Genomic DNA, 25,081 nt, shown 5'->3' on the forward strand with positions numbered 1-25,081 from the left:
TGCCAGACCTGACTGTTGGTTTATGACCCAGTCAGTGGTAGCCGCTGCTCTCTGGACTCACCTCAGCCATTTCTAGGGCAGCCATCCTTTCTGTTCTCCTGTGTAAGCCACTGTTCTCTTGGCAAGGCGTAGGCTTTTTGTCTTGCGCCCTCTTGCTCTTTGCCGCTGGTCCCACTCCTGTGTCTGTCAAGAGGGCCCGGTCATGAACGTCTGCACCTTAGTTTAACATGTAGTTTAACTTCGTAAGAATGCTCTTTGGGCCACATGTAAACCAATGGCTGCCAATGGATGTGGAGCAGGGAGAGCTCTGGGACAGGGGATTGATTACCACTGGGTTTTACTCTTTATCTTCTTGTAGATTACAGGCCAAGGAAAGGATTTTTTTTTTTTTTGAGACTTAAGATAAAGTCAAACATACAAAGAAACTATTGTCAGGGTGAGAATTTATTTTGTGAATGTGGCACAAATCATGTAAATGTTTTTAAGTGTGAACAGGAAAATGAACGTAGGCCATTACATTAATTTCTCTATTGAAACAATGACAGAAAACAATTCTATTTCCAAAGCTACAGAAGAGCACACAGTGCTACTTGTAGGTGGCGTCTGATGAGGGTCTTGCATATCTGGTGTCAGTTGTGCTTGGGGCCTGGTTTCTAGAGCAGTTGAGGGACACAGACACACTGCCTGTGTCCTGGAAGCTTTTAAGACCTAGATTTTTAAATCGAAATAAATGTCCATGTGGTTTTCATGCATGATGTTTCTGGCCTAGGCAGTGCTTAGCATAAAAAGAATATTTATAGAAAAAGGAAACAATTACTTTGATTTGAATGATTAGAAGGATAAACCCTTATCTAGGAACAAGGCACAGCTTGTAAGGTGGCGGCAAATTGATAATCCCGGTAGTAATAGGCTTGATGTCAAGGTCCTTGGGCTCCACCAGAGTCTTCAGGGAAAACTTTTGCAGAAGGGTGGTGAAGAACAGGAAGAGCTCCATCCGGGCCAAACTCTCACCAACACAGGCCCGCTTTCCTGGGAGGAGAAAACACCACATTAGCTCTCTTCAGGTTCAATTGAGACCTGAAAGCCACTGAAAATGCCCATCAGAACCTTGGGGAGGACAGTAAACTAGCACTTATCAAAACACCCTAGGGGCCTGGGATGGCCCAGGGGTTATGATCACTGGCTGCTCTTGTAGAGGACCCAGGTTTCCCGGTACCCGCATAGTGGCTCACAGCTCTAGCTGCAGTTGAAGGGGATCTGATGCTGTCTTCTGGCCCCTGCATGCACATGTATACCCATGTACATAAAATGAAAACAATTAAACCCGTTTAAAAACGCTCAAGAAATAATCATCTTTACTGCACTTCCAAGGGGTGGGTCATCTGAAGGAGTTAGCAAGGCTGTGAGGCCAGCACTTATATCATCTTTTTATGATATTGTGGGACTGAACGACACCTAGACCTGGCTCCATAAAGGACTGGTTAAGCAAAGCCTTAGGACTCTATTATACAATGCAATTGGAAGATTTTCGTAGAAGATAATTTAGTATCTTTTATCACAGTACACTATGTAAAAGTAGACTATTACAGACTACACAGAATAAGCCAAGTTTAATAAAAAACAAAAACACAAACAAAATAACCAACCTACACATTACATATACCAAGGCACTGTTTGAAGTATCTGTGATAAGACCATAAGTGATTATCTCTGTAATGGGAAATTGCTGGTAGTTTTATTTCCCTCTCTTCTTCCAGTTTACGACATTTTTATTTTGGTTGTTTATTATCATTGTAGTTAGACACGATGCATATTAAACTTACTGATTCTTTATTTATTGATTTATTCTCGAAGGTCTCCAGATCAAACCTGGGGCCTTACATACTAGAGGCAACTGGTTTATTACTACCATCTCAAGCTCCTTAAGCTGCTTATTTAAAAAAAAAAATGCTCATCAAACAAACACACGGACCAGCAGTGAGAAGGAATGCAGGCTGATAACGCCAAGTGCATTCTATGGCCTTCCAGTAAATATAACTGGAGGCCAAGTTCAGAGAAGAATGCTGACGAAGATTCTTCGATGGACTCTGGCTCAGAGAATCAGAAAATTAATATTATTAATCACAATCAACACCAGTTAAATGAAGACATTTGTATGTTGGACTGTTTTGGAAAAGTTGCCATTACCAAAGAAAATCAGCAGACAAAATTTGCAACCGTGAGTTTCTTCATTACCAGGCAATAGGTGACATCTGAATTTGATCGATGTTTGTTTTCTTTAAAAACTTGCATCCCGGGGGTTAGGGATTTAGCTCAGTGGTAGAGCGCTTGCCTAGCAAGCGCAAGGCCCTGGGTTCGGTCCTCAGCTCCGAAAAAAAACAAAAAAAAAAAAAAAAAAAACCAAACAAACAAAAAAAAAAAAACAAAAAAACAAAAAAAAAAAAAAAAACTTGCATCCCCTGCCACAAAATAGTTCCTGGATGACTTAGCTGATGTGACTGTGTATAGCCTTAAATGTCTCTAGCTAGCCTCGGGAAGTTAGGACGGTTTGATCGACTGACTTTGCATCAGTGGGTCACTTAAGAAATAACTCAGCGAAGCTAAAAATTGCCTAATTGCCTGAAACGTGTACATTTACCAAGGGAGAAGGGAACAAAGTAGTCTGTCTTCTTGAAGCAGCCATTTTTATCCAGAAAGTGTCCTGGATCAAACTTCTCTGGGTTGGCAAACTCCTTTTGATCCAGCATGACGGAAGACAGCATCGGGAGTACAGTAGTACCCTGGAGCCAAGAGATGGAGAACACAGGAGGTGCTTTACCACCTAGCTGTTAGCTTGCAAGCCAGTCAGACACTCCGAGAACGGAGGACTAAACAGGAAGTACTCACGTGCTACCGCGATGATCATCTTGGGTTATAGCTGTTACACACTTACCTATCGCCATGACAGTTCTTTTTGGTAAGAGTGGCAGTCAAGAATTAGCTGCTGAAAATTTGAGGCAGCTCACAGTGACCACACAGGCACTTTTTTTTAGCAGCTTCAGCCTCAAGCTGAAAGACTTACTTTGTTATGTTTATTTTCCTTCCTTCCTTCCTTCCTTCCTTCCTTCCTTCCTTCCTTCCTTCCTTCCTCTCTTTTCTTTCCCTCTTTCTGGATTCAGATGCCCGTGGAGGGAAATGAGACCCTGAGCCTCAGGTCTATACAACGGAACCCCATTTCCCTCACTTGTAAAATGAGTGTTTTAGTTAGGGCTTTACTGCACACCATGCACTCTTATAAGGACAACATTCACATGGGGCTGGCTTACAGGTTCAGAGGTTCAGTCCGTTATCATCAAGGCGGGAGCATGGCAGCATCCAGGCAGGCATGGTGCAGGAGGAGCTGAGAGTTCTACATCTTCATCTGAAGGCTGCTAGTGGAAGACTGACTTCCAGGCAGCTAAGATGAGGGTCTTAAAGTGACACACCCACTCCAACAAGGCCACACCCACTCCAACAAGGCCACACCCACTCCAACAAGGCCACACCCACTCCAACAAGGCCACACCCACTCCAACAAGGCCACACCCACTCCAACAAGGCCACACCCACTCCAACAAGGCCACACCCACTCCAACAAGGCCACACCCACTCCAACAAGGCCACACCCACTCCAACAAGGCCACACCTCCTAATAGCGCCACTCCCTGGGCCCAGCATATACAAACCATCACAATGCGGTAATTAAAACAGGCCTTATAGGATTCTTGTGATGCTTAGATTCCAGCTTCTTAAACTGTGGGTTTCAGTTCCACCGAGAGCCATGAGTGTGAGTGTCCTGGTTAGTTTTGTTTGTCAGTTTGTCACCTGAGTAGAAAGAACTTCAACTGAGAAAATACTCTAGTCAGACTGGCCTGGAGACAAGCCTCTGGGCCATTTTCTTGATTAATGACTGATGTGGAAGCACCCTTGGGCAGGTGGTCCTGGGGTGTGTAAGAAAATAAACTGGACAAGTCAGGAGGAGCAGGCCAGGAGGCAGTGTCCCTTCATAGCTTCAGTTTCGGCCTTGAGTCCCTCAGTGAACTGTGACCTGGGATGTGGAAGCTAACTGTAAAGAAACTCTTTCCTCCCCAGATTGCTCTTGGTCACAGTGTTATTACAGCCATCTAAAGCCAGCTATCAGAGTGGGAACTGTACACGGGCTAGCAACAGTAACAAGTTTCTGAATACACAAGGACCAAAAATGTAATCAAAATCCAACATGTAAAGAATCCCGGGCATTTCCGGCAGTCCTTACATGGGTGGCATGGCGTCCTGTGGCTCACTGCAGTCTTTAAAAAAAAAAGATTTATTTTTGTTTTTATGAGTACACTGCAGCTGTCTTCAGACACACCAGAAGAGGGCATCAGATCTCTGGTTGTGAGCCACCATGTGGTTGCTGGGAATTGAACTCAGGACCTCTAGAAGAGCGGTGCTTTTAAGCACTGAGCCATCTCTCCAGCCCTTCACTGCAGTCTAGTTCTGAACACAGTGTGTGGGTTGCCCCGCACTGAGCATGCTGTCACACCCCATGACTCGAGAGAGCGAGGCCTGAGACACCTTAGCTGACATGCAAGACTACTGCATGCTAGGGACTGCAGTCTCCCTCCGGTACACACGGGTTTTCCGAGCTCAGAGAAACAATGATTTAACAAAGGCTCTTCAGGTTTTTGCCCTCTGTCTTCCTTCAGTCTGCCAGTCTAAAACCAATGTACCTTTAAATTGTGTTAGAAAGGATAAGTTGGTTTTAAAAATTGCTGTCTGAGTCACCGACTTGGATGCCATTAAGAAATTGTTAAAGCAGTTTTGGTTTCAAATTAGGGTAGGATTCTTAATAACTTCTGAAATAACAGTAAACATTCCTGCTGCTCTTTTGTGCCGAATGTTTATGTGAAGTGGTACTCACAGCATTGACGATTATAAAAAATATCAAAATATCAGTTAACTCCGGAAATCACCAGAGATACACTCCTACCTACAGGACCAAATATCCAACTGGCTTTTCATTCTTCACGTAAAACTAAAAATACATCGTGCTCATTAGTATGCAAACTTGGCTGTCTTCACTACCTCGTAAAATCATACGTAGAGCAAAAATGGTTTTAATTATACTTAAAGATTTATCACCAGAAAATGTTTAATGCGTAGCCTATCTTGTAGGCCTATATGCAAAGTCAAAGGTTCCCTTGGTAGAGAAGGGGTGTGAGTGGGGGATGTTCAAGAAGCTCCAGCCTAAATGACAAAATGCTAACGGTGGCCACTGTTTATACTGGGAGCCTCGCGTCCGCCCGACACTGAACTGAGCTGTTTATAAACACCATTTAACTCTCATGCCAACGGAGCACGGAGGATGTTTTCTTTGGCTCACGTCATATAAACAGGCAAGCCGAGGATCAGAAAGGAGAAAGGCTCACTTGGGGCAAGCAGCACAGCTAGACGAGCCTGGATCCAGCTCTGTCTGGCCATGGAGCACCCAGCTTAGCCAGAAGCTAACTTTCTACTTTCGCCTCGTGTTTCTGTAAGCGTTTGCGCAAGAATTGGAAATGACACTGCTGTACAAAACGCACAGAAGACTGTAAAGCCAGACTGTTTCTCTCCTGCTCCGTTAAATTATTTTTGACACTTACTGTAAAAGTAACTTTTATTCGCCTGATGTAATTGTCATCTCGGAGGCTTACTGCTGAATAAGCTCACCCTTTCTAGTCTTTCTGAACTCTGGCTGGCTGGTTCAACTCAGCTGTTCTGGATCAAACTCCACTCCAAACTGGCTGATTCAGTTTGGCTTCTCTCAGCTTCTCACTGAATTGCTCTGCGTGGCCTCGAACTACCTCTGGCAATCTGTTCGCATCTTCTGTCTCCTTCTTATTCTCTGGCTTCCGCTGCCTCTGCTGGCCTGCACTCAAGTACACGAAATCACACACCAACTCAACAAACACCATTGCACTCATTCCACTGACTCCCACCTGACCCAACTCCCACTCGCTGACGTACCGACTGACCTCCCTTCGTTCTCCTAGGGCTGCTCTTAGTATTTCTCCTGAGAGCTGGGCGTATCCTATCTCTGACTCATCTTTCTCTGACTGTCACTCTGTCTGCCCCTTAATTAGACTCATATTCTGGGGCTGAAGGTATGCACTAAGGGCCTGTCTGCATTCCAGCCAGATCACTGACCTACAAGGTCTGTGGATGTGATCAGAGCAGCCATGTTGCTGGTTTCAAATTCCTCTACAGTTTAGCTGTTTACATTCTCATGCCATGGTGTGCATGTGGAGGTCAGAGGGCAGCTCTCTCCTTCCACCATGTGGGTTCCAGGATTGAACTAAGGCCATCACTTGGCAGCAAGCACCTTTACCTGCTGAGCCAGCCCACCGGCCCCTCCCACCGGCCCCTCCCACCAGCCCCTCCCTCCTTTCCTGTACGGACTCTTCCCTGGCTTCTAACTTGATATAATCACTGTTTCCAGACTATACTCGCCCTCTGGAAGATACCTTATGAAGTGAAAATGGACACACACAGCTTGGCCCACCGTTTCCACACAGAACCTGTGGTATTCTGTAGTTTGCACAATATTCTCCTTTATAGAAATAGAATTTTAAATGTCCATGATTAGTGAGCATCTTTTTAAATAGAATTTTTCTAACTCTCAAATATAAAATACATTCTTTTAGTTTGTGCTTTGAGCCAGAGTCTCAAATTAATTATGCAACTGAGGTTGGCCTCAAACTCCTGATCCTCCTGTCTCCGTGTGCCAAATACTGGGGTTATAAGTGTGTGCCTCAACATCTTGCTTTTAAATACAAATATTTATATTGATCTATTATATATAAAATAATTATTAATAGCTAATTCCATATCAAAATCGGAATCTGATAGTTGGTTCCAGACAATATTGCCATTTTTATATATTAATATAAATTCATTTTATATATTAATATAAACAAGCCATTTTATTTGTAGGATACACTTTCCCAGCCTAATACAGAATAAGTCTTATGATTTATTAAAATTTATATAGGAAATTCTTATTTTCTGGAAAATCCACACAAAATAAAAGTTCTTAGCAGTGGGGATGCTTTTCTGGAGCTGTGGTCATACTGCCTTCTGCAAGGTCACCTTTGGTAAAGCTACCAGGAAGAATGCCTGCCATCCCTGGGGCAGGACTCTGCCAGTTCCTCCACAGTCTGGACTACACAGTGAGTTCGAGGCCAGCCAAGGTTGCATGGTGAAGCCCTGTCTCAAAGAAAAATTTTCTTTTCTTTTTTTTCCCCAGAGCTGAGGACCGAACCCAGGGCCTTGTGCTTGCTAGCACTCTACCACTGTGCTAGATCCCCACTCCCAAGAAAAATTTTCTTAGCTATCCCATCGATATGGTTAATAAGTTAAAACATGAATCCTTATAATTTTTATTTTCAGTCTATTCCATTCTGTGGATATATTTTATATGTTCATTAACCATTCATAATGACCATACATAAAAATAAATAAAATGTGTAATAATTTTTTTAAAACTGCAGATTTGTGTTTTATTTACTTATTACTTATTTATTGCTCTAACAGGGTTTTCTCTGTGTAGCCCTGGCTATCCTGGAACTCACTGTGTAGACCAGGCTGGGCTCTCAAAGATCCACCTGTCTTTGCCTCCCAAGTGGGACTAAAGGCGTGTACCACTACTGCCCGGTTCCTATAATTTACTTTAAATATTTTTAAAATTCCATATCAAAATTGGAATCTATTATTTTGGTTTCAGAAAATATGGTTATTAATACTCATATTAATATTATATATTATTAATATTAACATAACAGTATTATACATTACTATAAATACATCTTATACATGTAATATAAACATGTAATTTTATTTGTAGATAACTTATTTTCCTAGGCTAATACAGAAATAAGTCTTTCGAGCAAAAATTGTATAATTTGGCATTCTAAACTTGAAAATATCTTTAAGTCTTTAAAATCTTGCATTCTTCCTGCTTACCTCCGAGTATTTTACCTTGTAATTTTTTTATTAATGAAAGTTTTCTTAGCTGCACTGGTGGTGAATGCCTAACCTTAGCACACCAGGGATTAAGGTTGAAGGATTGAAGGATGGCGTCAGTTTAGGCAGTGTAGTGAGGACTTGTTCTACTAAAATGGAAGGAAAAGCCCAGTGACCCTCTTGTCTTTGCTCACCACGGTGCAGGGTTACATATGCATGTCATGCCTGGCTTTATACGTGGGTGCCGGGATTTGAACTCAGGTCCTTGCGCTTACACACCAAGTGCCCCTCCCTTACCCACTGAGATCCTTGGTTTTTCTTATGATGTATATCCTGGTTTTAGACTACTGAAGTGTTCCTGCTCAAGGTCCAGTCCCATGTCAGTTGTGTAGACTCAAACTTTAGCAGACTGGACAGGTTTGAGTTGGGCAGTGTCTTTTTTGTTGTTGTTGTTTTGTTTTTGTTTGTTTTGTTTTGTTTTCTGTCACATTTGGTATCTTTTCTACATCTATGAGCTATGGAGCCCTGTAAATGTAAGTGCAGAAGACTTATTGCACCCCTGGTGTGCACAGATTGACCGTGAGGGCAGCAATCGCTTAACTGAAAACTGGGATTAAAGGCAATCAATGATTTGGCTCGACATGAGAACCGTTGCCTCTTCACAGTGAGGCCCTTTTTAAAACCCACCATGAAAAATCCGGTGAGCTTCTTCTGCATCAGAGACTGCTCATTTAATGTGTGACATGACAGTAGGAGGGACCTGGGAAGCTTCAGGTCAGCGTCCCACATTCTACAAAGTCAATGACAAGGCCCAGAGGCGACAGTGTCTGTGGCTCTGTGTGTTCTTTTGGTGACTCTAACCTGTTGGTTTCTCTTCCAGCCCCAGAACTAAGAGAGTTTCTCAGCACCAGCAGGTACCATGGTACCCCTTCCTTCCCAGTCATCCCATTGCAAACATGTCTAACCTTGGGGATGACATAGTCTCTGAATTTTGTGTCCTGGACCACAGCATGGGGCAGACTGGAAGGAAGGAGAGTGATGTATCTTTGAATCTCATGCAATACAGCATCGGTATAAGGCAGCTTCATCTTGTCCTTCATGCTGGGGGGTTGGTGGCGTCCAATCACACGGTCAAGTTCCTCATGAACTTTGGCTGCAGAAACACAGAGTGGGCAGCTCAGGCCGATATTCTCAGGAGACCTAGAAATACTTGCAAGGAGTGATAGAAAGTGGCCTGGAGAAGGCGTTGGTGAGCGGGATTATGGCGGCTAGTAAAGGGGTGCTGCTAGACAACACTGTTTTGCTGCAAACCCCTAAAATGTGGCTGTTGGAAACAAAGGTTGGGTCAGGAATGTGCACAACCGCCATTGTGGTTGGGAAAAGACCCAGGGAGTCCCAACTGATCACGTGACTCCCAGCAAATCACGTGACTCCCAGCAAATCAGCCATAGAGGGAAGATGTTTGACCCTGATTCTGCTGGGCTCATCTTTCTCAGCTTCTCCCACTTTCCCACAGCTCCTGCGGGAGCTGCAACTGTTTGCTGAGCAGTAAACACGGACTTCCTACAGCCTGCGCTCTGAGAAATGCCTTGAGATTATCCTTTGGGTTTCACTTTAAATGCATGATTAAGACCCAACTGAGGATCCAAAAGTAGTTCGTGGTTGCTGTAGGAGGGAGAATTTCCTTCAGTAGTGTAGCTGCGGTAGGCCACCCATTCTCCTGTCAGGAACCCCTCACCTGTTCCGGGATCAACAGGAGTTGGGAAGTGGGAGAAGTGAATCAGATCTGTGTACATTGTATACAGGCAAGTAAAACCAATAGGACCCATATACATTGTATACATGCATGTAAAATGAATGGGATCTATATACATTGTATACATGATAGATGCATGTGAAATGAATAGGATCTATATACATTGTATACATGCATGTAAAGGCATAATGGAATCCATCATTCTATGTAATTAGTATATGCTAAAAAAAAAAGAAAAAGAAAAATTCAGAGCTAAGAATCCCCCTTAAGGGGTTTGGCGCATTTTCAAGGTGGAAGCCCACAAGATGAAAGAACTCAGACACAGCCCTGTGTTGGCAGGTCCGGAAGTGGTTTCAGCATGGAACACATTACATCTTTTGCTCAGTTACAGCTCCATTTTTGTCTTTTTTTTTTTTTTCTAACATAGGAGGTTTGAGATCCGTCAGTTCTATTTTGGAATTTAAATGAAAGTCTTTTAGTTCCTAAGAGCCTCTCTTCCCTAGCAGCACCAGGGGATGTAATTCTGCTCCTCAAAGGCAAGGTTCTTCTCCCGAGGCGGCAGCCCCCACCCCCCCCCCTCACCCATCGTACCTTGCACCTCTGGATACTTCATAAGGAGCAGGAGCCCGAATCTCAGGGTGGTGCTGGTTGTCTCGGTGCCTGCCGTAAACAAGTTAGACCCACAGACAGCCAAGTTCTCCAGATGGAACTCAGACTTCAGGTTGTCCTTCTCCTACAGGTGGGCAGAGTTACGGGCTCTGTGAGCTAAAGAGGAGGCAACAGTTTCCTCAAATCCCACCACACAAGAGACCACTCCTTACAAGATCCCTTTCATATCCTGTACTATTGCAATCGAGCAGTCAATCATGAAGCTGAATTCTCTGGGCTCGAATCTCAGGTTAGCCAAGGCACAGATGTGTATCCCTGACACGTTACTTGGTCTCTCCCCTTAGTCTCGTAACATTCCAGCAGAGATTGGAGAATTAATGGGCAGGAAGTTCTCAGAATGACGCCCCATGTACACACTTGGTGAACGATAAACTCTTGAGCAGTATTTAATGAAGGAGACTAGTTTGATAAGCTCTGTTTGAGCCTAGTGTAGGAAGGTCACTGGCTCAGGACTAGCAAGCTTCCCTTTTTCTACCCAGCTCTGTGGCTCTTCTGTAACACCCACCATTGTTAGTAGCTCTTGTTTACTCTGTAGACCAGGCTGGCCTCAAACTCAGAGATTTACCCACTTTGGTAGTTTTCTTTTTCCCAGAGATAATGGGTCCCCTAACATTCGTCAGAATGACTAGGCCCTGCAGTGGACCTCCTTGGTAACTAAGTAAGCATAAATGCATAGATTAATGCAGTGGAATGAACATACAACACTCTTCTCAGACATCTTTTCTAGGGACCCTGGCTATCTATGTCATCCCTCCCTGGAGGTGAAGTTTATACTGTGGAAATATGTGCCCCCTAGATAGAGTTGACTGGTGTTTTCCTCTCATCTATAGAGTTGGCTGAGGGAATCTTTTTGTTTTTGTTTTTTGGAGACCGGGTTTCTCTGTATAACCTTGGCTGCCCTGGAAGTCACTTTGTAGAGCAGGATTGGCCTCTAACTCAGAGATCCACCTGCTTCTGCTTCCTGACTGCTGGGCCTAAAGGTGTGCACGCCAACTGTTCGGTGTAGCTGAGGGACTCTTAACATGCACAGTGCTAAGTTTCAGAGCTCTGAAACTGGTTTTCAGATCTGGAACTGTAGCTGTGACTATGGAACCATACTGTTTTCTCTTGTCACACTGTTTCCTGTTCAATAGTGTTCCAAGTACCAACGGCTGCTATGGGGTCTCCCTGTATCACTTACAGTTTGTTTACAGTGTGTCTGTTTCAAATCCTTTATCCAGAAAGCCATATAGTACCAGAATTACAGCTACCTTCATGTGTGATCATTTTCCTGCACCTTCAGGAGGGCTAAAATACAGAAAGAAAAGAGGTCCCCTGTGTCCTGTACCTCCTCAATCTTGCTGAGAAAACAGTCAATGTAGTCCCGAGGGTTGGCAGGATCCAGGGACTTCTGGTGTTCCTTCACTTTTTCAAGAATGAAGTTTTTAACATCATCAATTCTTTTTGCAAATTCTATATGCTTTCCAGGGAGATACTTTATGATCGTTGGCCAAAGGTTGTACATCTACAAATGAAATCGAGCAAACACAAAAACTGTCGGTAATTCCTCTGTGAGGGGTGGTGTGGCTAGCAAACGGAAGGGGAGAGGGTAAGCACCATGCAAGGGGGAGTGTCTTTCCCGTCTATGGCTTGTCCCACCTCTGCTCAAGCCCAGAATCAGGGAGTGGAAATGTGCCGTCATGGAAGTGACTGGGAAAGCCCCTCTGGGATCCCTTCCTCCTTTCTGTCTTTAGTTTGCAATGCAGGGCATCGCTCACAAACATTAGGCAAGACTCTAGACTGAGCCGCATTTCCAACAGACCAGTTGGAACAAGCAGAGAGGGCAAACTTCCCCAGTCGCTGCGTTAGATGCTACTCATTTACTCCGCACACCGAGGGAAGGACGCCATGCTCATAGGTCAAGGGAACCCAGAGCCTTTTACTGTGCAGTAGGCTTCCAGTAGAGCAGTGAGGACCGTGACAAACACAGGTAGAACCCAGGTCTTACCTGGCACCACACGGAGTTCACTTGTTGAAAATTTTTATTTAAAAGATCCATAAGGTTGAGGAACGTCTTGTTGTTGTACTGGAATCGATCGTTGAAAAGAATGGAGCAGATCACGTTGCAGGGAGCACAGGCCAGGATGAAGGTGGGGTCAAAGGGCTGAGCTGCGGGAAGGGGGCAGAATTTCAACGCTGAGACTTGTTGACTGCAAGGACTAAGGAACGAACTCAGGGCCCTGCCCATGCCAGGCAAGTCTCTCCCACTGAGCTATAGTTCCAGTGCCTAACGATGAGCATTCTTGTCATCCTGAACTAGGGTTTCAAGAACTGGCCTCCTTTCAAATATACACATATGGCTCATTCCTCGAAACTTGCTTTATTAGGATGTAAGCATCTTCTAGTCACCTTAACTAACACACATATATTAGCATATACAGTGCATATGCTGTTAGCATAGTCCATTGATCTTGTAGTAGCATGAGTACTATACGCTCTATGTAGTATTACACTATAATTATAACACATTTGATATTAGATGTATATTATAATAATGACAATAAGCAATTTTACAGAGCATTTATAATACATTGGATACTATGCAAACGTTTTCCCTGTGTCATTAAAATCTTTCTATCGGGTTTGATTCGCAGCCTGATTTTTTTTTTCAAGTAGTGAAAACGAATCTCAGAAAAATGTAGTAATTTGTCCAAACATACATCTAGTATAGCGCTATGGTTAGAACATGAATCCACTTGAGGCACTGCAGAGCCCTAACTAACAGCTTTCGGGATAATGTTCCTGTCCTGGCTGATGTCTTCATAGCCTGGGTAGACCTTGGACCAAGGGACCCCTCGAGGAAGAACAAGGATTAGGGACAGGCTGTGTGTGGGTTTCACCTTTTGTTTTTTGTAATTCCTCCACAAGGCACCGGGCTTCCTCCTGCACCCTCTCCTCTAGGCTTCTCTTCCCCATTCCGAAGTTCCTCAGAGTCATGAGGGAGAAGCGTCGCATGACTTTCCACCTCTCTCCATTACTGAAAATGAGTCCTAGGCAACAGAGACAGAACAGCAACAGTGGGGTCTTGTATCACAGAGGCCAACTTCTCTATGGCTCCTTGCCTGGCCTGATCATGTCTGTGCTCCTTACCGGGACAGAGAGCTGGCAGGTCAAAAGCTCATGGAGTGCAGTTCAATTGGAACGTCTGCCACAGAAAACGAAATCTAAGCTACAGTCAGAAGGAGGCAGAAATGAACACGGAGGGTTGTTGGTGGGGGAAGAAGAGTCCCAGCTGTGGAAGGGACTCTTATCTGGCTGTTAAAAACCATCAACACTGCCATGAGAACTCATGTTTTGATACTGGTCTTAGTTACGGGCTTCTATTGCTGCCACAAAACACTCTGACTGAAGAGCAGGTTGGCTGGAAAGGACTTATTTGACTTACACTGCCAGACCATCTAAGGAAGTCAGGACAGGAGCTCAAGCAGGGCTGGAACCTGGAGGCAGGCCCTGAGGCAGGTCATGGAGGGGGCCTGCTGACTGGCTTGCTCTTCATGATTTGTTCAGTCTGATTTCTTACAGAACCCAGAACCATCAGCCCAGGGATGGCACCATCCAGAATGGGCTGGGTCCTCCCTCATTGATCACTAATTGAGAAAATGCCTCACAGCTGGATCTCATGGAGGCATTTCAGCAACTCCGGCTCCTTCCTCTCTGATGACTCTAGCTTGTGTCAAGTTGACACAGGAAACCAGCCAGTACAACCGACCCCCTGTCAACTTGACCCACAGATGAAACACTACTAGGCCGCAACTCTTCCTTTCTTAGTCACCTCCAAGATCTCCATTAAAAACATAAAGAACTTTAAAGGTCCCACAGTCTTTACAAATTCAAACATTAAGATTTCAGTCTCTTTAAAATAGCCTTGTCTTCTATGCTCTGTCTGGTTCACTCCACTGCTGCTGCTGTTCTTGGGGGTCATCCCACAGTACCCACATCTCCAAAACTGCAGGGGTCCCTGCTGCAACTGGGCTGCACTTTCACCAGTAGCCTCTCATAGGCTCTCCTCATGGCGCCAAGCCTTAACTTCTCTGCATGACCCCTTCAGTCCTGAGCCTTCAACCGCAACGGAGGCTGCTCTTTGACCACTAACCTCTCCTAGCCTCTCACAGTGCCAGGCATCGGCTGCTCTCCATGACCCCTGCATGCCTTCAAAACCAGTACCACCTGGGTGACTCTTAAACATTACCAAGTCCAGCTCCCAACAGGAGGTACAACCATGGCTGCCTCTGGAACATAGCTTCTCTGTGCTCTTAGGAAAAACACTTCCTAGAAAATTTCACCTCAGTGATGCTGGTCTCCTCCCCTCCTCTTCTTTTCTTCATCACTTTTTAAATTATTATTTTATTTATTTACATTCCAGCCATTGCCCCCCTTCCCAGTTTCCCTCCCACAGTTTCTTATCTCATTCATCCTTCCCCCTGCTTCCAAGAGGGTGCCCCCCACCCCACCCCAGCCCCAGGCCTCTTCCTTCCCTGGGGCCTCTGAGGCCAGACTAAACAGTCCTCTGCGTATATATGTGCCGGGGGCCTCAGACCAGTCTCTCAATCACTGCTAGCTTCTTAGCTCCAGTCAACTGGCATCAATTGTCCCAGTAACACAAAGGTTTCACTTTAGAAGCTCTGGTATCTTGTTATTCACAGCTGATTCCTCAGCCAACTACTGGCAACTAATTCTGGTGCTCAAATGAATAAAGGAAAGATTTGAATGGTTGCCACTAGCAATGATATAAATGTTTAAAGATCAAAGAGGTAAGGAAAATATCGAGTTGATAATTACCAGGAAGTGTTTCAACAATTTGATTAGTTATACATACATCGTAGCAATCTGCAGCAGTGTTATAGTTGTTCAAAGGCAACAGAAGCCAGTTAGAATTTTAGCAGATATTCCATTGAGCAAAATATTATTCACTGAATTGCTCCCCTCCCCCAACATACTTTGGTAAGCTAACCCCAGTATCAGTGAATGTGACATGACTTGGACAGGATCTTTATAGAGATTATCAAGTAGAAATGAGGTCATTGGATAGTCCCTAACCCAATGTGACTAAACTTATAAAATGGAGATACCTGCACACACACACACACACACACACACACACACACACTCACATACACATACACACACACTCACATACACTCACACACACACACTCACACACACATCACAACATGTACACACATGCACACACACCACACACATGCACACACATATCACATACTCACAAACATACATCACACACATGCACACACACACATCACACATATTACATATCACACACACCACACATACCACCCACATATATACACATGCACACAGGTGTACACACATCACACACACATACACACACAGACAAATACATACACACACACACACACACATGAATGTAACAACAGTTAATGAGAAAAAGGTCCATGAATTTGAAAGAGAGCAAGTAGAAGTATATGGGAGGCTTTGGAGGGAGGAAGGGAGGGAGAAATGATGTAATTATATTATAGTCTCAAAGAAAAGGACAAATATTAACAGAGAAGGACACAAACATCCAATGCAATCAACTTGTTTTGTCCAAAGGGAGACTTGGCTGCTGCTTTGTTTGGATGAATGCACTTTGATCTTGAGAGAGGATGGCCCAAAGTTCAGTCCCCTTGTACAACCAGCATCCTGCATTATTACATGTAGTTAGGGATCCATAATACACTCTGAAAAGAATTATTGCTCTTTATCTGGGATTCGAAGTTTATAATTTTAAATGACTTAAGGGAGAGACTCTTGGCTTTCCTTTTATAACATTTGACACCTATAAAGCATGGTGTAGCATATGCATGCCTAAGTCCTGAAATACAATGACATGACTTCCCTGTGAATCTATATTCAACTGAGAATGGGATGTGACTGGGATGGTCATGGCTACACACAGGCTGCTCCCCTCATCCTCCTTCTCCTTCGCTGCTCAGGGTGTTGCTTAGCTCACAGCACCCGCCCATCCTAGGCCTTGTTAGCTGCTGCTGCCACTCTCCCCCGTACCCCCATTGTGGGAGGCTACACTCCAAGTACTGCTCCTCTCCAGTCCCAGTCCTCTGAGGAACAGCTCCTGTTATCAAAGCCTTTCATATTGGTTTTAGCTCAGTCATGTTCACAGAATCGATTTATAGGTAACTTAACCTGATTTGATGTTCATCTCGAAGATATTGTACAATCTGTTGTATGATGAAATTATATTCTGGTCATCATGTTTTTTTTCTCTTTGGAGTTTCTGAATCCATGGGTTTTCTGGGTATAAGAAGACTTTCTTTTATCCACTGTAGATATTCTAGATTATGCCCAAGTATATACTAATGAACTGATTCATAGTGAGCCCTGAATAATTCCAAGATGAGGGTTCGCCCTGCCGGAAGACCAGCCAAGTAAGTTGAAAAGGCTGAGTCACTTGATGTTGACCTCTAAGGGATTTGGAGGCTCTGGGGATGGAGTTAAGACCAAAGATTCATGAGCTGGAGTTGGTGACCTGCTTTCCCCACAAGCGTGAGAATTGAGACCCTGAGCTTAGATCCCCAGTACATAAAAAGAGGGGTGCAACAATGCACACCTACAGCTCCAGCACAGGAGTGGGAGGGAGCAGAGACGGGGGATTCCTGACGCTTTCAGACTGGCCTAGCCTAGCCAATCGGCAAACTCCAGGTTCAGCGAAAGGTGTCATCTCAAAATATAAAGTAAAAAGCAAGGATGACAGAGGACTGCTATGCACACGCACACGTACACACACACACACACAAGCACAGACTCATGCACATGTGTGCACACACATGCTTACACACACATACAAACACACACAAACATATGCAAGCACACACAAACACACACATGTACGCACATATGTGCTTACACACACACATACAAATGCACACACATGCACACACCCAAACATGCACACATGTGCTTACACACACATGCACATGCACACACACACACGGCTCCATCAAGCATGCTCATGTAATGAGATCTCAGTCTACACTCCGCACACCAAGGCTAACTTGAGCTTCCTGGGTGCGCTTCATTCTTTTTTTTTTTTTTTTTTTTAAGATTTATTTATTTATTATATGAGTACACTGAGCTGTCTTCAGACACACCAGAAGAGGGCATCGGATCTCATTACAGATGGTTGTGAGCCACCATGTGGTTGCTGGGATTTGAACTCAGGACCTCTGGAAGAGCAGTCAGTGCTCTTAACCACCAAGCCATCTCTCCAGCCCGCGCTTCATTCTTTAAACCCTCTGCATTCGGAATCCTCTAAGACCCTTTCGGCATATCTTCTCAGTATGTAGTGAAACCGTGCCTAGCCCCTTCCTAAGTTCTATGAATTATTGTACAGATAATTGAACCTGAAGCTGTCGTGGGAACCCCCTAAGTTTTAGCCAGTTGATAAGAAGTGCTAGTGACCGGGCACCTCTAAGAGTCTGTCTGGCATGTGTAGTGAGTGAGGCCAGTCTTGTTGGGCACTATGCCTGTCACCTATGGTACCTGCAATGCCTCTGGGCCACTTGCACTGTAATCCCATCCCAGCATTGCAAACACGTGGTTGGTGGCTGTGTGCAAACCAGACACGGGATCGGATGTCTTTCCCCTAAGTCCCCGGGGGTCGAGGGAAGTTAGCCTGCATTTTGGTTTGGAACATACCATATCCCTTATGGGTATCTTCGATGATGGGCAGAGGTCCTCTCCCGAGGAACTCATCCCCTTGCTGGAGAAGCGCCTCCTTCACCACATCATAGCCATGTAGGACCACAGTAGGAGAGGTTCCAAAGTACAGCGTGTAAACAGGCCCGTACTCTTTGGCCAGCTGGAAGGAGACAGAAGCACTTGCGTAAATGGTGTTGTGAAACCTCTTCATTGGAAGCTTCTGAGTGAGTTTTGCACAGGGATTGGCCTCTGCTCCACGAGTCTCGACTTAGGAATTTAACCCTAAGTGTGCAGTCTACTTCATTCCTTCATTTGCACGTGCAGCCTTAGTCACTGGGCATCTGGACTGCTGCAGCCGCCATGCACCCTAGGAGCCACTGTCGAGTGTAAAACCCATTGGAAGTACGAGGAAAGAAACAGTCACATTTGGGGTAGAATATCTCCAACGCACATTCTCTCCACGAATGCCAGTGTCCTTATGTGGCACAGTACATATAGACACGGTGAACGTACTGGTGATACATGGTGAACAATTAAAAAAAAAAAACACAGAAACAACCAAATAAATGACATTTACCTTCAAATGATGATGGTTCTATGGCATTGATTGATAAAGAACGAAGTATTGGACGCCAAAGAAGAGCTTAATAAAACAACACAGGGAGAGATCTAAAAGACACTTATATTAAGTGGCACTTATATTATACACAGGGAACGGATTTTTTTCCCCCATCATAAAGAGGAATGGAACTATGTCGCTGTAGGGAAACTGATGCAACGGAACTAATCATGGTAGGTTAACTGAGTCAGAAGAGGTTGGGAAACACGTCTGCAGCTCTGACCTACATTTCTATACCCACCCCCCAAAAATTTATAGAAAACTTGTGTGCACACATATTTATTATACACGATATTGCATATACTATTATATATGTGTGATGTGTGTGCAAATATGTAGGGGACTGCATATTCCGTAGCATATGTGTGGAGGTCAGAGGAGGTCTTGGGTATGAGTCTTCTGCCTAGTATCTTGTTTGAGGCAGTCTCTTTGTTGTTGGCTAAAGTACTGTATCTGCCAGGCTATCTAAACCACAAACTTCTGGGGGAGTCTCCTGTCTCTGCCGTCCATCTCACTGGAGGGACATGGTGGTTCCAGACGCACACCACCGTGCTCAGCTTGCACCACTGTGCTCAGCCTAAGTGGTTCTAAGGATCTGAACTCTGGTCCTCACGTTTGCTTGGCAAAGAGCTTTACCACTAAAGCATTCCCTCAGCCCCAACATGTTGTGGTAAATATTAAAAATACAAAATGCACCGACCCACGCTGTTGCTGGCTCTGGAGGGCCACGTGTCGCCTGCGGGGTACCTTCATCTTAATCAGCAAAGCGTCTCAACCCGACTCACTAAGTTTCCAATTTCCATCCTTGCTGTCACCGGCTACTCTTGGGCCCTGCAGCGATCTCGCCACCTCGGCTAGCCCCACATTGCTGCTGGCTACTCTCTGGCCCCAGCAGCAACCACCCTCTGGCAACTCTCTGCTGGGAACTCTGTTCACAGTCCCAGCATCTGCCCTCTGTGGGTAAAGTCAGAATACCCAGTATCCCAGTAAAATCAAAACTCTAGAAGCTTGTAATTTATCAACTGGATTTATATCAGTAAATTCTCTCCCCGCAAAACGTCCACACAAAACACTCAGAGCCAACTGATATTGTTATAAACTGCCCATCTAGATAAGACAAATTGTCCTGTAATAATCCATCCCTTATAAGATAATCATAACTACCTGTGGCCATTTGAAGCCACATCGGTCTGGGTCGTCTTCTCCTCCTCCTCCATCTCGGCTCTTCTTCACCTTTCTCCTCTCTCCAAAACTCTGTGCCCGCCCTACTTTCTCACTGCCCAATCACAGGCCTTGCCTTATCTTGTGCCTGCCTTCACCTGCATACAGACAACAATCTATACCAACAAGCAGATATTTATATGCAAGTTTGTGTTCAATAATTCGGTTACAACTTGAGCACGTTTTCTTTTCTTTTTTTTTTTTTTCTTTTTTTTTTTTTTTTGGAGCTGAGGATCGAATCCAGGGCTTTGCGCTTGCTAGGCTAGCGCTCTACCACTGAGCTAAATCCCTAACCCCTTTGAGCACGTTTTCTTTCACTGATGGGTTCCATATTTTATACAGACACATAGAATCATATGTGTACAGATGACTCTAAAGAAGTGAGACTGCCAGGGAGATAAGGGGATTAGTGGGCATGGGGAGGAGAAAGAGGATGACGAGGTATGGGAGGAGTGAGTACTGTATACTTGCACTAAAATGGCCTTCTATGACCCAGTATAATAAAACATTTTTGTTTGTTTGATTGTTTGGTTTTGTTTTTGTGGTGGTTTGAATGCTTGGCCCATCGGAAGTGGCACTGTCAGGAGGTGTGCCCTTATTGGAGGAAGTGTGTCACTGTGAGGCAGGCTTTGAAGTCTCCTACGCTCAGGCTCCGCCCAATGCGGAAGCGCGCCCCCTGCTGGCTGCCTGTGAAAGACAGTCTCCTTCTGGATGCCTTTGGGTCAAGATAGAACTCTTGGCTCCCTCAGTACCACGACAGCCTACGGGCTGCCATGCTGCCTGCTATGATGATAATGGACTGATGAAAGCCAGCCCTCAGTTAAATGCCTTTCTTTTCTTTTTTTTTTTTTTTTTGGTTCTTTTTTTTTTTCGGAGCTGGGGACCGAACCCAGGGCCTTGCGCTTCCTAGGCAAGTGCTCTACCACTGAGCTAAATCCCCAACCGTTAAATGCCTTTCTAAGAGTTGCCTTGGTCATGGTATCTCTTTGCATCAATAAAATCCTATTAAGATAGTTTCGTTGGTGTTGTGTTGTTCGTGATTCTTGTTTCTACTAGGCTCAAAGGAGTTACAATTCCTTCATTGTTTTCCTCTCCCTCCCTGGGGTTTCTCTTTTGTTCTTTTTCTTTCTGTTCTTCTTTATTCCCCACTCACCTCTTAGCTTCCTCTCTATTGGTGGACAGTTCTAACGTCTTATACCATTCCTTTGCATTCCCAAAGCTGAAGTTTCACCTGCCATTAAGAGTCCTGCTGTACTTTGGGACCGCCCTGCCTGGCCTTCCTCTTCCAACCCCTCTCTGAGGTGATGACTCTTCTCTGTAGCTTCCAGGGATAATGCAAGGGACAGAAAGTTTCCATCTGCAGTGTCCACCGCAGCAGCTCTCACTCTCCTGAACCTGTGCCCACGGGCATAGTTTTCTGTTACTGTAGATGACTCTTCATGATGGGGACGGGCAATTTCTCAAGATGTGCACTGGGTTCTAATTCCTTCGAGCTATAGTGCAAAGCACAGTCCCTCTCAGCAAAGCTATGACAAGTTGTCAAATCTGCTGTCTTTACTTTCTGTCCCCTATCCTTTCTTGTAACCTCAACACAATCCCTTAACACTGCTGTACTGAAAGCGTCTTTCCTGAAGCTCCCTTGAAAGCTCTACCTCACTGTCTCATCCCACTGGGCCAGTCACTGGGCCAGCCACTGGGCCAGCCACTGGTGTTGACGTGGTTAAAACAGTTCGTTTAATGTATCCTTCCCTTGGGTTCCAGGACACCCCACTCTTTGGTGGCTATTTTCACCTCAGTGGCTCCTCCTGTTTAGTTCTCCTTGAGACGTCTATCTGGCTGACCCCTTTATTAGGGTGACCTTGAGATTGTGCCTCAGTCTACCCATTCCCATATGATCCTATCCAATTTCTTGGCTATAAGTACATTCTGTCTCCTGAATCTTCAAACTGTAAATGTGGGCTCAGCCCCCATTTGTTGAACTATGTTGAACTGCCTGCTCGTACATTCATCCAATCAGTAGTAGGTCTCTGAGACAGCATCTCTAAGGCTGAGCTTTGCGTATTCCCTACCTCACTAATATCAAATAAACCAAAAGCCCGATCCCATAGTCTCCCATCTTATTCTGTAGCAACCCGCTCAGCTGAGAGGTAGCAACTATTCCTAATTCCTTATCATGCACCTCTCAACAAGCCAGCGAACGGACCTTGTTGCTGTCTCTCTCCCAGATGCAGTTAGATCTAGCCACCCCTCCTAACCTCCTCTGTTCTTACACTAGCCCCAGACACCGCCATCTCCCCTAGATCATTGCTGCACAGGTAGCCTGCCTCTGTTTGAGTATATTTACAAGTCCACAGAGCCCTGTGGTTAAAACATAGGATGCATTATGTCACTCCACCTAAAACCTCTGATGTCCTGCCTTTTGGAATAGGAGCTAACATCCTTCCAGCAGCCCTCAAACGATCTCGAGACCCACTCTTCTGAGCTCAGCACTGCGGCTGGCTCCTGCTCATTTTCTTATTTTATCTGCACTCGCCCCCTCCATATGCCTCGACTCTGCTAAGCACCCTGTGCTACAGAGTACTGGGCTTCATCGTTTGTTTCATGCAGAAAGCACTTTTCTCGGGTTAAACTCGATGGCTCTAACTGTCATCTTATTTGGCCGTTTCTCACAAAACTAAGCATATGCTCCAGCAACTGTGTGTCCTTGGTAGCTCCAAAGAGCTGATAACTTAGGACTACACAAAAACCCTCACAGGGATGTTTACAGCCATTTTACGTGTAGTTGCCAAAGGTGAATGACCACACAGGTTGCGATTAGTCAGACGGAAATGACAGCTGAGCCAGGATAGACCAGGAGGAATTCTTAGATGCTTATTATTAAGCAGAAGGAAACAACTGGAAAAGGTTTCATGGTGTGTGAGTCATCCATATGACATTTTAGGAAAACGCGCAGCTATGGAGACAGTCGAAGAGCTGTGGTTGCCAAGGCAACTCAGGAGTTCTAGGGCACTGAAACTGTTCTGACATTTTTAAGGGCAGATACGTACCATTATACACGGGTCCAAGTCCAGAGACTGCAACGGGCAGCACTCAAATGTGAACTTTGAACTCTGGATGATAAAGTGAACTTTGAACTCCGGATGATAATGATTGATGCAGTTCCTCAATTACAAAAAAAAAACAAACCAAAAAATGCCCCACTGGTGTGGGATGCAAATGGGTAGTTCTGTGCATGGGGAGGAACAGGGGATCAATTACACCATAGAACTCACTGTTGGTGTAGGACTAGTGCATCTTCTATTGAGACAAGACAAGGCAGCCCAGTTAAGGCAAAGCAACCCAAAGGCAGGCAACAGAGTCAGAGACAGCTCTTGCTCCTGCTGTTAGGGGCCCCACATGAAGACCCAGCTATATGTCTGTGATATATGTGCAGGGAACACTCTGGTTGGCCGTTCAGTCTCAGCGAGCCCCTAGGGGCCCAGGTTAATTGATTCTGTAAGGCTTTGGTTTTGTTTGATTTGGTTTTGTTTTTGTGGTGTTCTTGACCTCTCTCTGGCTCCTTCAATCCTTCCTCCCCCTCTTCCACAAGCTTCTCCAAGCTCCACCTAATGTTTAGCTGTGGGTCTCTGCATCTGTCTCCGTCATCAGGGGCTGGGTGAAGAAGCCCCTCAAGGTGACAGTTACCTTAGGCTTTCGTCTGCAAATAGTGTCAGGGATTGGTTCTCTCACAGGGCACGGGCCTCACCTAGTTCTACTATAACTTGATATGCCAAGGTAGGTTGATATCCGTGGGTGGCCTCCCCTTCTCTGAGGAGAAAGGAAGGGGAGGGGAGAGGGAGGGGCTGGGAGGAGAGGAGGGAGGAGAATTTGCCATTAGAATGTGAAGTAAATTAATTAATGAATGAAAAAAATCACCTACTAATCTCTGGGGTAAAAAAAGTAAAGTTGGGCCAATTCGATGACTCAGCAGGTAAAGGTACCTGCCTCCAAGTTTGGTTTCCTGTGTTAGACTTTTGGTGGAAAGAGAGAATCCAGGCCTTCAAGGTGTTTGCTGGCTTCCACGTGTGCCCACGGCATGTGCTGTCCAGCACAGAAACACAGACATACGCTCACAGACTAAATAAACATAATAAAGTATAGTTTTAAAAGTGAGTTACACTAAAGGCTTACTCCTTTCCATCTCTGTGTTGTTTCTTGCTATAGCGAAGGTACAAAGACCCGTTTTCACTCTGTCTGAGTCATCCTATTAAAATATGCTTGCCCAAGTAGGGCATTTTTCTACTGTTAGGTGTTAACATTCCCAGGATCAGAAAGACATCTTGTCATAAAATATGGACTAATCTGTTCATCTAATCGCTTATTTAGCTCAAAGATGTATAATCAGAGAAATTTTCATACAGTTTCTCCATCTTGAAGAATGTATTTTCCCACAGTGAACTTACGGAGACATCACTCTCACTGCAGCCGGGGCAGCCACGTTGTGCCATTACAGGAGAGTGTTAGGGAGGGGAGAGGTCCTCATTAGAAGGAGAGTCACAAGGTTTCCCACAGATAATTTAGTATAAAATACTAATCTACGTGTTTATGTTGGCTGAGCTTGTCTTTTGGTGTTATGTACTAATGGGGCCAGCTGGTCACATAAACTATGTTCTAATCCAGAATCTTATTTGGAAGCTAACAAATTATCTCCAGGTAGGTTGGGGCCTCTCACTACGACCAACCAACCAAACAAACAAACAAAACACCCTCCACCCCCAAAGAGCCTATGTGGTAAGCAGATCTAAGCAGGCAGTGGGATAGCCTGCGCTCCTGAGGTCTGAGCAGAACCGAGAGGTGAGTGCTTAACCTGGAGGCAAACATCCTAGAAGGAAAGCACCTTACCTTGGAAAGCGATGCAGGGATGTCCTTGAGGTTCAGTTGCAGTAGATTCCCAATAATGGGAAGGGGGGTGGGGCCCGGGGGCAGCCTCCCCCTAGTGCGCAGTTTTGTCCACACTGAAAGGAGGCTGAGGCAAGTCACCGAAACCACGAGAGCAAGCGTAGTGAATCCCAGCAGCTCCATTTTAGCCCTGGGATGTTCATGGAGGTTGCCTGTTTTAA

General features: G+C 45.0%; 1 protein-coding gene across 2 annotated transcripts; it reads right to left on the minus strand.

The window, feature by feature from the left end:
- Positions 1-426: 426 nt before the first annotated feature.
- Cyp2c23 (cytochrome P450, family 2, subfamily c, polypeptide 23) lies at positions 427-25,081 on the minus strand. Of its 2 annotated transcripts, NM_031839.3 has the most exons (9): positions 24,864-25,067; positions 18,140-18,302; positions 13,306-13,455; positions 12,414-12,574; positions 11,754-11,930; positions 10,349-10,490; positions 8,967-9,154; positions 2,639-2,780; positions 427-1,029 (listed from the first exon to the last, which is right to left on the minus strand). In NM_031839.3, the coding sequence occupies exons 1-9, from the start codon at positions 25,041-25,043 to the stop codon at positions 848-850; spliced, it is 1,485 nt and encodes a 494-aa protein (NP_114027.2). In that variant the 5' UTR covers positions 25,044-25,067; the 3' UTR covers positions 427-847. The 2 variants fall into 2 exon arrangements, with proteins under 2 accessions (NP_114027.2, XP_017445274.1); XM_017589785.3 differs by lacking the exons at positions 427-1,029; positions 2,639-2,780 and adding an exon at positions 3,332-3,843 and having other exon boundaries at positions 24,864-25,081.

The sequence above is a fragment of the Rattus norvegicus genome, chromosome 1 (genome assembly GCF_036323735.1).
Source record: "Rattus norvegicus strain BN/NHsdMcwi chromosome 1, GRCr8, whole genome shotgun sequence".
Classification (NCBI taxonomy): domain Eukaryota; kingdom Metazoa; phylum Chordata; class Mammalia; order Rodentia; family Muridae; genus Rattus; species Rattus norvegicus.

Excerpts from the sequence above, each read along its gene's own strand:
- Cyp2c23 (NM_031839.3), bottom strand. The coding sequence starts at position 25,043 with ATGGAGCTGCTGGGATTCACTACGCTTGCTCTCGTGGTTTCGGTGACT. Across the intron at positions 13,456-18,139 it reads AGATACCCATAAGGGATATG|GACTCATTTTCAGTAATGGA; the intron begins GTATGTTCCAAA and ends TCTGTTGCCTAG. Across the intron at positions 10,491-11,753 it reads TTCTCAGCAAGATTGAGGAG|GAGAAGGACAACCTGAAGTC; the intron begins GTACAGGACACA and ends GCCCACCTGTAG.